We start from the raw sequence: 14,160 nt of genomic DNA, 5'->3' as shown, positions 1-14,160 counted from the left end.
TTTGTTTGTTTATTTCTAAACCTCGGGTGTAAAGTTAGTTAAAAACAGAGAGGTTAGAATGACCAAATCCTCAGCTCGACTACAGCTGGAATTAGCCAAATTTCAGGCTGAGGAAAGACAAAGGGAACATGAAAGACAGATAGAACTCATGCGGCTGAAGAAGGAACAAGAAAGGGAGGCAGAACAACACCAAGCGGCTGCTCACAGGAGAACTATGGAAGCGAGGGACAAAGAACTGGAGGAGAAGGAAAAAGAGAGGAAGTATGTGGAGGAGATGGAGAAGATAAAGGCTCAGCAGAATATCCCAACAAACCCTAGTAATCCTTCTCCAAGTACCACTTCCCATCCCAGAAAGTTCCCCACCTACAAGGCAGGCGATGATACTGAGGCCTTCCTAGAAAACTTCGAAAGGGTCTGCCTTGGGTACAATATCTCTACTGACCAATACATGGTAGAGCTGAGGCCACAGCTCAGTGGACCCTTAGCTGAGGTGGCAGCTGAAATGCCTAAAGAACACATGAACAAGTATGAACTGTTTAAATCCAAGGCGAGAGTCAGAATGGGGATAACACCCGAGCAGTCTCGGAGGTTCCGAGCCCTAAGGTGGAAACCAGACATGTCATTTACCCGACATGCCTACCACATTGTGAAACATTGGGATGCCTGGATATCAGGAGCAAGTGTTGAATCTCCAGTAAATTTGCCCTTCCTAATGCAAATGGAACAATTCTTAGAGGGTGTTCCTGAGGAAATAGAAAGATACATCCTAGATGGGAAACCCAAAACTGTAATTGAGGCAAGAGAGATTGGAGCCAGATGGGTGGAGGTGGCAGAGAAGAAGAAAACTGGTCGCAGTTGGAGCGGAGACCAGAAGGGACCACCCCAGACCACACCCTATTACCGGGGGCCGCCCAAAGCCCCACCTACCTCCCAAAGAACCCTCCAGACCCCTTATCGTCCCACCACCCCGTTCTCCAGCAACCCTCCTCGCCCCAGTGACCCGTCAGCTGGACGATGTTTTAAGTGTAACGAGCTGGGGCATGTAAAGGCCAACTGCCCCAAGAACCCCAACAGATTACAGTTCATTGCACTGGAATCACACCAGAGGTCCACAGGCCCAGATACCTCCCAGATACCCTTGGAGCGGAGGGAAACTGTGAGTGTGGGCGGGAAGAAGGTCACCGCGTGGAGGGACACCGGAGCACAAGTGTCAGCTATCCATGCTTCCTTAGTGGACCCCAATTTAATCAACCCAGAGATCCAAGTGACGATTCAACCCTTCAAGTCCAACTCTTTCAATTTGCCTACAGCCAAGTTGCCTGTCCAGTACAAGGGCTGGTCAGGAATGTGGACTTTTGCAGTCTATGATGATTATCCTATCCCCATGCTGTTGGGGGAAGACTTGGCCAATCATGTGAAGCAGGCCAAGAGGGTGGGAATGATCACCCGCAGCCAGGCTAAACAAGCCGTGAGGCCTAGCTCTGTTCCGGAAACTTCTATCAGGACCCAGTCAGAGGTGATGGACCCGGACCCCAGGCCAATGTCTACAACAGCAGTAGTGGATCCAGTCCCAGAGACCCAGACGGAACCAGTCCCAGAACCGGAACCAGCCAAACAACCAACACCAGACCCCGTGCCAGCACTGAATCCAGTACTTGCAACCTCAACACCAGAGGGCCCCACCGAACCTGAACTGGCAGCAGCCGATAACCCTACACAAGAGGCTCAGCCGGAGCCTGAATCCCAACATAGTTCACCAGCGGAGAGCGGTTCACAGTCAACAGAAACAGCTCCATCCCCTATATTGCTTCCAGAGGGACCAAGCCTAGGTCCACAATCCCATGAGGAACTGATGTCTCCAGCATCAAGGGAACAGTTCCAGACCGAACAGGAAGCAGATGAAAGCCTCCAGAGAGCTTGGATGGCAGCACAGAGCAACCCACCGCCTCTCAGCTCTTCTAATCGATCCAGGTTTGTTGTAGAAAGAGGACTTTTATACAAGGAAACTCTTTCTGGGGGACACCAGGAAGACTGGCATCCTCAGAGACAGTTGGTAGTTCCAACTAAATACCGGGCCAAGCTCTTGAGCTTAGCCCATGATCACCCTAGTGGCCATGCTGGGGTGAACAAGACCAAAGACCGTTTGGGGGGATCATTCCACTGGGAGGGAATGGGCAAGGATGTTTCTACCTATGTCCAGTCTTGTGAGGTGTGCCAAAGAGCGGGAAAACCCCAAGACCAGGTCAAAGCTCCTCTCCAGCCACTCCCCATCATTGAAGTTCCATTTCAGCGAGTAGCTGTGGATATTCTGGGTCCTTTTCCGAAAAAGACACCCAGAGGAAAGCAGTACATACTGACTTTCATGGATTTTGCCACCCGATGGCCGGAAGCAGTAGCTCTAAGCAACACCAGGGCTAAAAGTGTGTGCCAGGCACTAGCAGACATTTTTGCCAGGGTAGGTTGGCCCTCCGACATCCTCACAGATGCAGGGACTAATTTCCTGGCAGGAACTATGAAAAACCTTTGGGAAGCTCATGGGGTAAATCACTTGGTTGCCACTCCTTACCATCATCAAACAAATGGCATGGTGGAGAAGTTTAATGGAACTTTGGGGGCCATGATACGTAAATTCTTAAATGAGCACTCCAATGATTGGGACCTAGTATTGCAGCAGTTGCTCTTTGCCTACAGAGCTGTACCACATCCCAGTTTAGGGCTTTCCCCATTTGAACTTGTATATGGCCGTGAGGTTAAGGGGCCATTGCAGTTGGTGAAGCAGCAATGGGAGGGATTTACACCTTCTCCAGGAACTAACATTCTGGACTTTGTAACCAACCTACAAAACACCCTCCGAACCTCTTTAGCCCTTGCTAGAGAAAACTTACAGGATGCTCAAAAAGAGCAAAAAGCCTGGTATGATAAACATGCCAGAGAGCGTTCCTTCAAAGTAGGAGACCAGGTCATGGTCTTAAAGGCGCTCCAGGCCCATAAAATGGAAGCATCGTGGGAAGGGCCATTCATGGTCCAGGAGCGCCTGGGAGCTGTTAATTATCTCATAGCATTCCCCACCTCCAACCGAAAGCCTAACGTGTACCATATTAATTCTCTAAAGCCCTTTTATTCCAGAGAATTAAAGGTTTGTCAGTTTACAGCCCAGGGAGGAGATGATGCTGAGTGGCCCGAAGGTGTCTACTACGAAGGGAAATGTGGTGGTGGTGTGGAAGAGGTGAACCTCTCCATGACCCTTGGGCGTATGCAGCGACAGCAGATCCAGGAGCTGTGCACTAGCTACGCGCCAACGTTCTCAGCCACCCCAGGACTGACTGAATGGGCATACCACTCCACTGACACAGGTAATGCTCACCCAATTAGGGTCCAACCTTACTGGGCGTCTCCTCAAGCTAAAACTGCTATAGAACGGGAGATCCAGGATATGTTACAGATGGGGGTAATCCGCCCCTCTGGCAGTGCATGGGTATCTCCAGTGGTTCTAGTTCCCAAACCAGATGGGGAAATACGTTTTTGCGTGGACTACCGTAAGCTAAATGCTGTAACTCGCCCAGACAACTATCCAATGCTATGCACAGATGAACTATTAGAGAAACTGGGACGGGCCCAGTTCATCTCTACCTTGGACTTAACCAAGGGGTACTGGCAGGTACCGCTAGATGAATCTGCCAAGGAAAGGTCAGCCTTCATCACACATCTCGGGCTGTATGAATTTAATGTACTCCCTTTCGGGCTGCGAAATGCACCCGCCACTTTCCAAAGACTTGTAGATGGTCTCCTAGCGGGATTAGGAGAATATGCAGTCGCCTACCTTGACGATGTGGCCATATTTTCGGATTCCTGGGCAGACCACCTGGAACATCTACAAAAAGTCCTTGAGCGCATAAGGGAGGCAGGACTAACTGTTAAGGCTAAGAAGTGTCAAATAGGCCTAAACAGAGTGACTTACCTTGGACACCAGGTGGGTCAAGGAACTATCAGCCCCCTACAGGCCAAAGTGGATGCTATCCAAAAGTGGCCTGTCCCAAAGTCAAAGAAACAGGTTCAATCCTTCTTAGGCTTGGCCGGTTATTACAGACGATTTGTACCGCACTACAGCCAAATCGCTGCCCCACTGACAGACCTAACCAAAAAGAAACAGCCAAATGCTGTTCAGTGGACCGGAAAGTGTCAGAAGGCCTTTAACAAGCTTAAAGCGACACTCATGTCTGACCCTGTACTAAGGGCCCCAGACTTTGACAAACCGTTCCTAGTAACCACAGATGCATCCGAGCGTGGTGTGGGAGCAGTTTTAATGCAGAAAGGACCTGATCAAGAATTCCACCCTGTAGTGTTTCTCAGCAAAAAACTGTCTGAGAGGGAAAGCAACTGGTCAGTCACTGAAAAAGAATGTTACGCCATTGTCTACGCTCTGGAAAAGCTACGCCCATATGTTTGGGGACGGCGTTTCCACCTGCAAACCGACCATGCTGCACTGAAGTGGCTTCACACCGTCAAGGAAACTAACAAAAAACTTCTTCGGTGGAGTTTAGCTCTCCAAGATTTTGATTTCGACATCCAACACATCTCAGGAGCTTCTAACAAAGTGGCTGATGCACTCTCCTGTGAAAGTTTCCCAGAATCAACTGGTTAAAATCGTCCTTGAGATGTGGAAAATATTGTTAGTCTTTATGTACTTGGTAGTATATTTAGAGATGCATGTGTCTTATTAACTCTGTTTTTCCTAGAGCTCCAGGAAGAAATCCCAGCCAGAGTTTCACCCTAGCTGAGATTTGGGGGGCGTGTCATAAATATAAAGGGAAGGGTAAACCCCTTTGAAATCCCTCCTGGCCAGGGGAAAGCTCCTCTCACCTGTAAAGGGTTAAGAAGCTAAAGGTAACCTCGCTGGCACCTGACCAAAATGACCAATGAGGAGACAAGATACTTTCAAAAGCTGGGAGGAGGGAGAGAAACAAAGGGTCTGTGTCTGTCTGTATGCTGGTTTCTGCCAGGGATAGACCAGGAATGGAGCCTTAGAACTTTTAGTAAGTAATCTAGCTAGGTATGTGTTAGATTATGATTTCTTTAAATGGCTGAGAAAAGAATTGTGCTGAATAGAATAACTATTTCTGTCTGTGTATCTTTTTTGTAACTTAAGGTTTTGCCTAGAGGGGTTCTCTATGTTTTTGAATCTAATTACCCTGTAAGATATCTACCATCCTGATTTTACAGGGGGGATTTCTTTATTTCTATTTACTTCTATTTTTTATTAAAAGTCTTCTTGTAAAACACTGAATGCTTTTTCATTGTTCTCAGATCCAAGGGTTTGGGTCTGTGGTCACCTATGCAAATTCGTGAGGCTTTTTATCCAACATTTCCCAGGAAAAGGGGGGTGCAAGTGTTGGGAGGATTGTTCATTGTTCTTAAGATCCAAGGGTCTGGGTCTGTAGTCACCTAGGCAAATTGGTGAGGCTTTTTACCAAACCTTGTCCAGGAAGTGGGGTGCAAGGTTTTGGGAAGTAAGTTGGGGGGAAGGACGCGTCCAAACAGCTCTTCCCCAGTAACCAGTATTAGTTTGGTGGTGGTAGCGGCCAGTCCAAGGATAACGGGTGTAATATTTTGTACCTTGGGGAAGTTTTGACCTAAGCTGGTAAAGATAAGCTTAGGAGGTTTTTCATGCAGGTCCCCACCTCTGTACCCTAGAGTTCAGAGTGGGGGAGGAACCTTGACATGAATGCAAGGTACTTTAATGAGCTCCAAAAGTATAAGAATCCAGGAATTAAAAACTGAAAAATGTTAACTATCTTGAAGCGTAGCTTGTGCAATATTTTCCTGTGCCAGATACAGTAACATTTAAGGGTGCAGACAACATATGTCTCTGGAAGGTTGTTTCCTTCAACAGTTTCCTAACCACTCAATTCATTTTGCAGATTTATCACTTGGAAATATCTACTCTCTGTATTCATGCAGAATCTGAAGAGCCTGTAGTTCTTATAAAATTTGCATTTAAAAGACTTATCTTTTTGGGATTTGAGGAAAGTGAACTTTTCTCTTCTGAATAATAGAAATACTAGCGCAGTTCAAAGTGGAAAAACCACCACCACCACAAGGGAAAGATCAGTGCTTCACCCACCTACTTAGAGAAATCAAATGCTGACTCCTCCCCTCCCTAGCTTTTTAAGGGGTCTCCCACATGATTTCTCTCATAGATAACCAGGTTACATGACACTGTAGGAAAACTAGGTTACATGACACTGATTTGAGGGAGGTGAATACTGAAAATTCTAAGCAAGTTTTATACATTCAATTTTGACATTCTTTACTGGTTACAGCAAACAGACTTTTAAAGTAATACTTGAGAAGCTGAGTAATTTCATATTTTTAATGATCTCTTGCTCTCACTGCCTGTAGTTATAATACTGGTGATAGCAGAACCATGGCAACAGGACATTTTTTGCTGAGCTGAAGTTTATAAATGTTTTTCTATTTTCATGACTCAATTCCTTATTTAAATTTCCTGTACTGCAAGGAGCAAGATAACGACAGACTTCAATACAAATGGGTTAATCCTAACGTTTAAAGATGTCAGAGTTTTTAAAAAGATTTTAAAATTGAAGAAACACATACAGACACTGTATGGACTGCCTGATAAAAACAGATCTCACTAACTGTATTATGCCTCCTTCATACAAAAGGCAGAATATTTCTTTTACAAATATTGCCACATAAAACAAGATCACCATTCCAACATATTTTATGGTGGAAACTGGTGGCATAGTTGTCATAAATAGTTTAATTTACATAGGCCAACTCAGCAGAAGTCGCTGAGGAGAACAGAATAAATTCAGTAGTAAGGGACAGGACAAAAATACCTAGGGAAGGTAGTTACATAGGTTGGACACAGCATAAAATTAACAGATCAATTTACTAAGGTCAAGAGTATGAACCTGGGTCTGCAAAGCCATTTCAGCATATTCTTCTTCTGGCAGTAACAGATCATTAAGATTATCATTAAAAATTAACAAAAGTTAATAAGGCATGCTCAATGCAATTAATGTAATATAGTTCATTGCCCTGTTATATTAATATTGATTCCAGAGGCTACTCATTTTTTACCTCAAATTTTTGAACACCTTTGCACCGGAGTTTTGGTTCAATGTAAAAGTGAAATGTTTGTTATCAAACCTATAAAAGGCCATGTTGACATAGTTCAATTTACATGTTTGCTTTGTTTTTACTCGTCCTTTGATATTGAACAGCTGTTTCTTTATAGCCAAGAATGTGATTTTTGAAGAAATCTGTTCAGTAACTGACACTCCTCTCATAAGTTATACTTATTAGTCTAAAAAATAATAAGAGGGTTGTCTTACTCTTGGTGTCCAGCTGAGCCCGGTACTTTTCAAACCCCTTGAGTCGAACTCGTTCTCCTAAGAGCTGAAGAAACTCTTCAAAGGCTGGCCCTGCTGACTCATTGTTGTACATTTCCTCTTCAGTGCTCTGTCCACCTTTGCAATACATGATCCCCACTTTCAGCTGATAGCTTAACTACAAACAGAAATAAAGATTCAAGATGTATATATCTTTCAGGTTATATAGCATTTATTCTGCCTGATTTTCTTCAGTCATTTAGTTAGTCCCCTAGTTTACAGACTCAAAAAATACCTAATCATTTGTATAACTTTCTTGCTGATATCCCCGCTGTTTTCTACCATCTTTGCCTTAAGGATGATGAGCATTGTGATTCATAGATTCTAATGCCAGAAAGAACCACTGTGATCATCTAGTTTGACCTTCTGTATAACACAGGCCACAGAACTTCCCCAAAATAATTCCTAAATCATATCTTTTAGAAAAACATCCAACCTCAATTTAAAAATTGCCAGTGGAGAATCCACCCCAATCCTTGGTACATAGCTCCAATAGTTAATTTCCCTCACTGTTAATAAAAATGAAGGGCTGTGAAAGCCCGGGATTGAACCAGGGACCTTGAGATGACTAGGTACTTTTCACCTGAAGATCTCAAATTGCTTTCCACAGGGAAATAAACATTATCCTCCTCCTTTTGCAGATGAAGAAACTGAGGCACAGGAAGGCCAAGTGACTTATTAAAGGCCACACAAAAAGTCTAGGCAGAGGCAGGATAGGAACCAGACTGATTCCCAGCCTTATGCACTATCATTAAGATCACACTGCTTCCTTATGTAGAAGAGTAGCTCATAGTATTTGCTTATCACTGTTGTGAATGTCCATGAGTAGCGTGTTTCCTTGAGCTAGAGGAAAGATCAGAAGACACATGAAATTTGACTGGGTGATACCAGTCCACCACTGTAGGAATGGGTCATTTGCATTAGAAGAGCTTTCCTATGACTAATTTTCAGACAAGCAGCAAAACACAATTACACAAAGAAATTTTTTTAGCATTTTTTTTAGCTATTTCTTTTAAGGGTCACTGTCAATTATTTTTAAGCTATAATTTATCAATTTAGAAGCTTTAACATAAAATTTCTCTCTCTGGCAATTTTTGCTTTTCTTTTTCCATTTGACAATCAGGATGATTAAATATTAAACTCTCTAGCACTGTCAATGTCTGAATTGTCACTGAGTTCATATTTTTGGCAAAAAATTTAGCAATTAGACGTGATTTAAATGAAAATAATATTTACACCTTAGGTAATATCCCCTACCAGATTCTAACAGCTACTAGTAAGATAACGTAGGTTGATTTAGGATCAATGCTACTATATTGTGCTGGTAAAAATACCAGAAGTACCTAACACCTTCGTAACAATGGTATTTTATTTCCTATTTTAAAACCTTTCTAAATAAAAAGAATTTCTACATAACTGCAGAAGCAATATTATTATTAATCAATTTCTCCCCCTCTTAAATACTGTAGTTATTTAATAAATAAAATTAGCTTCTTTCTTCTTACTCAGTATTAATTATTTTTCAAATTTTAACAATGTGGGAAAAGCCCTAACATTTTCACCTACAATGAAAATTTTAGAGCATAAAAGACTTTTTATTTAGAAGCTCCAGGGCACACGAAGTAGTTTTGTTTTGTTTTGTTCTATAGGAGACAGGCAGGAGGGTTTGGATCAATTTTTTCTCCTTTCCCACAAAGCCTACAAAAAACTTGACAACAGTAAGGCTGCTGGTGCGCTGAGACCATTGTCTATTATGCTGACCAATATCGTATCGTTGCATCCTTGTACTCTCCCATTTGTCTGTATTCATGTTGTCTCCTGTCTTATACTTAGATTGTGAACTCTTTGGGGCAGGGACTTTTTATTGTGTGTTTGTAGAGCTCCTAGCACAGTGGGATTCTGGTGCAGACTGGGGCTCTGAGGTGTGATGATAACACAAATACAAAATAATAGCCTTGAAAGTAATTAAATATTACGTCTTTATTTGAGATAACTGGCTCTTTTGCCACAGCTCCAGAGAACCAAACTTGTGAGCTTGCAAGGAGATTAAATGACTTTTTACTCTAAATTGTGAGGAAAAGACTGAGTTCCCCATCCATTTGAGATTTATTTCTTCACATCTAACATTGACACAACAACCCCACAATGAAGTAAAGTTCAGTAAGAGTGACTTCACTAAACATAAAAGTATCGAGCAAGAGTCCATAACCAAATTAGATTTAGTGTAGATTTTTAAAGCTCTGTTATATAGTAAGGACTGTCTTTGTCTGTTACATTGAAACAGGAAATTAATTTTCATTTGAAAGAGCATGCTCCTGAAAGAAAATAATGGACAGAACCTAGTTAACCTTCTTGAGAAGTAGAATGCTAGTACAATGGATTTGTCACTCAGTGATTTCTATTGCTTTACTATGTTCCACCTTGTAGATAGTGAACAAACTGTTTTTTCTGGTCCTGAATGTGGACTGTCCTAAAGGAATGTCTCTAAGAGAACAAGGAAATGCAATAGAATGACAATTTTTCTCCTGATTGAAAATCTGCCAAGTCTTGATGACTATCATTTAATGTGCAAACATAAGTGCAGTATCTTTTCTTTACAATTAAATCAAAATAGGTGGAATATACTCAATTCAGGTTCATATAACTTAAGTAACAATCAATTTCTGTGCAAATATCTCGCAAGATGCTAAAGAGACGGGGGCATACACAATATAAATTATTTTCAGCATTTTCCTGAACATTGAAATGACACAAGAACAGTTTTCCCACTGTTTTTACTTAATATATTACATTTAAAAGTGCTCATCAGTAGCCTATGTTCTCACAGACTTCAATGGGAGCTGGCCAACACTTAATGATTTTGAAAATCCCAGCCTATTGTGTATTTTGTTTATTTCATGTACATTATGGGGGATAGTGAAGCAGATTAGTTAATGGAATACTCCTGGGGGAATTCTGCCCCACTGCACAAGGGCAGAATTCATGTCCCCCACAGATTTTATTTTCTCTGCAGAAAACAGATTCTGCCGGAGAGGCACAGCAGTTACACCTTTTGCCCACCAGGGGTTGCTGTGGCACCAACACAGAGGGCAGCTGGCTCCTGGGCCAGAGTAGTCAGCATCAGATATGGAGGAGAGGCTTCATTCCTCACAGCATCCTGCCTGTGGGGCCAGATGAATAGACATAAGATATGGGGGGATGGACAGAGCAGGGCACATAGGTCTGCTGGGGGTCACAGATTAGGGTTCAGAAGGGCTAGCGTGGGGCAGATTGGGCCAGGGCACACTGGCTAGTGGGGTGACAGCTTTGAGCTAGGGGCTCAATGGGAGTGGATGTGCAGGGCCACATGAGGACTTGGGGTGGTGTCTGAGTGGAGGTGAAGGGAACATGGGGATGTGGGGGAGGAGAGGTGGCTAAGTGAAGGTGCAGGGACACATGAGGATGGGGGAGGAGGGGTGGCTGAGTGGGGGTGCAGACACACATGGGGATCGAGGGAGGAGGGATGCAGGGACACATGGGGACAGGGGCAGATATGCCTGACCAAATGGGAGAGGCTAGAGGTCAGCCAGGGTTTGCATGGGGGAGGTTCCTCTACTCCCTAACAATCCCTCCCCTCCATAAAAAAATCGTGTTCCATACCTCTTCCACCCCCAACAACACTCCTGGTTCACTCCCAGGATTTTTTCAAGCAATTACTCCCCTCCCTCAGCTCTTCTGTTACTTGTGACTCCCCTAAGCCTTTGCACTGCTTCTGAGGGGTGTGGGAAATAGGTTTCTCTATTGTAGTTTAAATGAATTATTACTCAAAGTTCTATATTAATATCCCTAGTAAGGAACCTATTTGTCAAAAAACATTTCCTGAATCTCTTTTGTTGTCTGTATTGTTACAGACACAGATGCTGACAGGTATTTTGAAACAAATTACCAAAATAACTGAAACTGGCCTGATTATATTGTGTTATTTTGACAAATAAAACATGCAGAATTTCAAAATATTGTGTGTAAAATTTTTAATTTTTTGGTGCCAAATTCCCCCAGGAGTAATGGAAGAAAGGAAGTAAATGGTCAGCTTAACTGCTTCTGCCAGCTTCCTGCTGGAGTGAAGAGGAGGAGAGAGGAGTCTCTCTTCAAATGTACTGGACTTGTGCCAGAGAAGATTAGGCTGGCATTATGCCAGCTGCTAAGGAAATTCGTGGGACCCACATTTCAGAAGCTCCCCCAACAGGAAAAGTCATCTGAGGATATGAAAAGAAGCTTTGGTTGGGGTGAAAGCTAAGTCCCAGGCTCTTCTGGAGAGTGGATTGAAGAACTGAGTACTTTTCTTGAAGATTCAACTGGATCCTGCTAGAGAGTGATTTTGAAGTTCAGATTGTGGGTGTGTCTGCTGGTTCAACAAAGGAACAGCTTGTTCAGTTCTCCAGACACATTTGGAATCAGACAAACCTGTTTTATGGATTTTGTTAGTGACAGGGTTATCGTTTACAATTCAACAAACATATACAGGAAAGACAAACTAAAAATTAAGTGTTGGTTCTCAGTAAGTTTCGCATTGTCAGCCTTTAAAACCTGGGTAAACAACTCCTTTCTATTTTTTTAACTTGTATATAGCCCATTAAGTCTCACAAAAACCATCCATGTGAACTAGGGATTAGAAGGGTTAAATTTGCAACAGTGGCACAGAAAAAAGAAAAAGCCATTTCCCATTGGTCACATAACAGGTCAATGTCAGAGCCAGGAGTAGAACTCAAGTCCTCTATGACCCATTCTCTACAAGAGTCATTATCATCAATATTACTGGTAGTTATGCACGTTAAGATGGGACACTCAAAATTAAAAATTTGTCTACTTGCTTTTATCACTGGGGGGGGTTAGGAAGGTTTTCTCCTCTTTTTCAGCATTGTACTATTGATAAGGCACTTTCGGGGAGTACTGAAGGCAGAAGAGGAGACTACTATTATTCATATTACCATAGCACCTAGTAGCCCTGGTCATGCACCAGGACCCCATTAAGCTAGGCTTTGTGCAGAACAAAAAAAAAGACTGTCCCTGTCCCAAAGTGCTTACAATCTAAGAATAAGACAGATGGGGAGCACAAGGAAACAATGAGAGAATATTAGTCAGCATGATAGGCAGTTGTCTCAGCACACCAGCAGACTAACTGTTAGTTTTTTTTGTAGGCTCCATGGAAGAAAGCAAGTTTTGAGGAGGGTTTTGAATGAGGATAATGAGTTAGTTTAGCTATTCCCAAGCATGATGGGCAGCATGGGAAAAAGAACAAAGGTGCTGGTTTGAAAATATAACAAGTGGGCAATGGAGGCTGGCATCATGGGCTGATTGGAGGTGGGAGTCAACATCTCACTATCAAATGAGAGATGACAGGTAGGTTGGGGATAGGCTGTGAAGAGCCTTAAGAAAAGCAGCTTATGTTTGAGGTGATAGAGAAGGTGGAACCAGCGAAGGGATGTAAAGAGACGGATGACCTGGTCAAAGTGAATGGCTAGGAAAATGATCTTTGAAGCAGCATTCTGAATGGATATGAGTGGGACAAGACTGCATTTGGTTAGGCTAGAGAGAAGTATGCTGCGGTAATTGAGATGTGAGTTAAGAACTTGAATGACAGTTTTAGGTGACTGGATAAAAAAGGCCATATTGGAGACGTTCTGAAAATAGAATCAGCAAGATTTAACCATAGCTTGCATGTCACTCTTCAAATGTCTTCAATAACATGTGATGACAGTTATTTAATCGTTCCATAGTTCTCATGAAGGAGACACTTAGCCAGACTACCAAAACTTCAAATAGAAATAATCTGCTCTGTGCCTTACTTGCAAACAGGTCATGTCCTTTCTATTTTTGGCTGATTTCCAAAGCTTTTCTCACTGCTACGACTGAAACTTCCCTCTTTAAATGTTAAATTATAAAGACAACCAATAATGTGGACTATTAAGCCCTGTGATAAAACGTTTTGGATAAACAAATTAGGAACAGCTCAGATACTCAGTGTTGAACAATAGCTACTGAGCATGTGTGAATTAATGTACTGAATTATGATTGTCATAATCTACCTAAACTCCCACACTCCAATTCACTAAAAATTGCAAAACCTGAATTCAGAACAACCATCTGCGTACACAATATAAAAGTCTCCAAATATGATTGGATGCTATTTTCTTAGGAAGAGATGATGCTCCAATAGCGATAGTGTTATGATCAGTAGCAGAGGGGTCGCCGTGTTAGTCTGGATCTGTAAAAGTGGCAAAGAGACCTGTGGCACCTTAGAGACTAACAGAAGGTCTATAGTCTATAAGGTGTCACAGGACTCTTTGCCAGTGTTATGATAGTTAATTTAGGGAGCTCACAACTTAATCATAGAGGATTATATAATGTGGCACAGTGAATATGTGGGGGGGGGAGGGATAGCTCAGTGGTTTGAGCATTGGCCTGCTAAACCCAGGGTTGTGAGTTCAATCCTTGAGGGGGCCATTTAGGGATCTGGGGCAAAAATTGGGGATTGGTCCTGCTTTAAGCAGGGGGTTGGACTAGATGACCTCCTGAGGTCCCTTCCAACCCTGATATTCTATGATTCTATGATATGCCTCTGTCCCCCACCCTCTTTCTTAATTCTAAAACATCAAGGCCAAAATGGATAATTTGTGACAGATGCAGCTTAAGTTCAGGGAGTAGCAAATATTAATTTCAATGTTCTCATTTTTAAGAGAGCAAATTTGAATGTGCACATTACTTG

General features: G+C 42.7%; 1 protein-coding gene across 11 annotated transcripts in view; it reads right to left on the bottom strand.

The window, feature by feature from the left end:
• The window catches only part of SIPA1L1 (signal induced proliferation associated 1 like 1), a 381,563-nt gene that overhangs the window by 96,979 nt on the left and 270,424 nt on the right, over nt 1–14,160 (bottom strand). For all 11 annotated transcript variants that reach the window (XM_073348513.2, XM_073348511.2, XM_073348520.2 and 8 more), the window contains one exon: nt 7,359–7,533. In XM_073348513.2, the coding sequence (XP_073204614.1) occupies nt 7,359–7,533 (175 nt within the window). The remainder of the gene's footprint in view (nt 1–7,358; nt 7,534–14,160) is intronic.

The sequence above is a fragment of the Lepidochelys kempii genome, chromosome 6, assembly GCF_965140285.1.
Source record: "Lepidochelys kempii isolate rLepKem1 chromosome 6, rLepKem1.hap1, whole genome shotgun sequence".
NCBI classification, from domain to species: domain Eukaryota; kingdom Metazoa; phylum Chordata; order Testudines; family Cheloniidae; genus Lepidochelys; species Lepidochelys kempii.
This window is presented reverse-complemented; position numbering and strand designations above follow the sequence as displayed.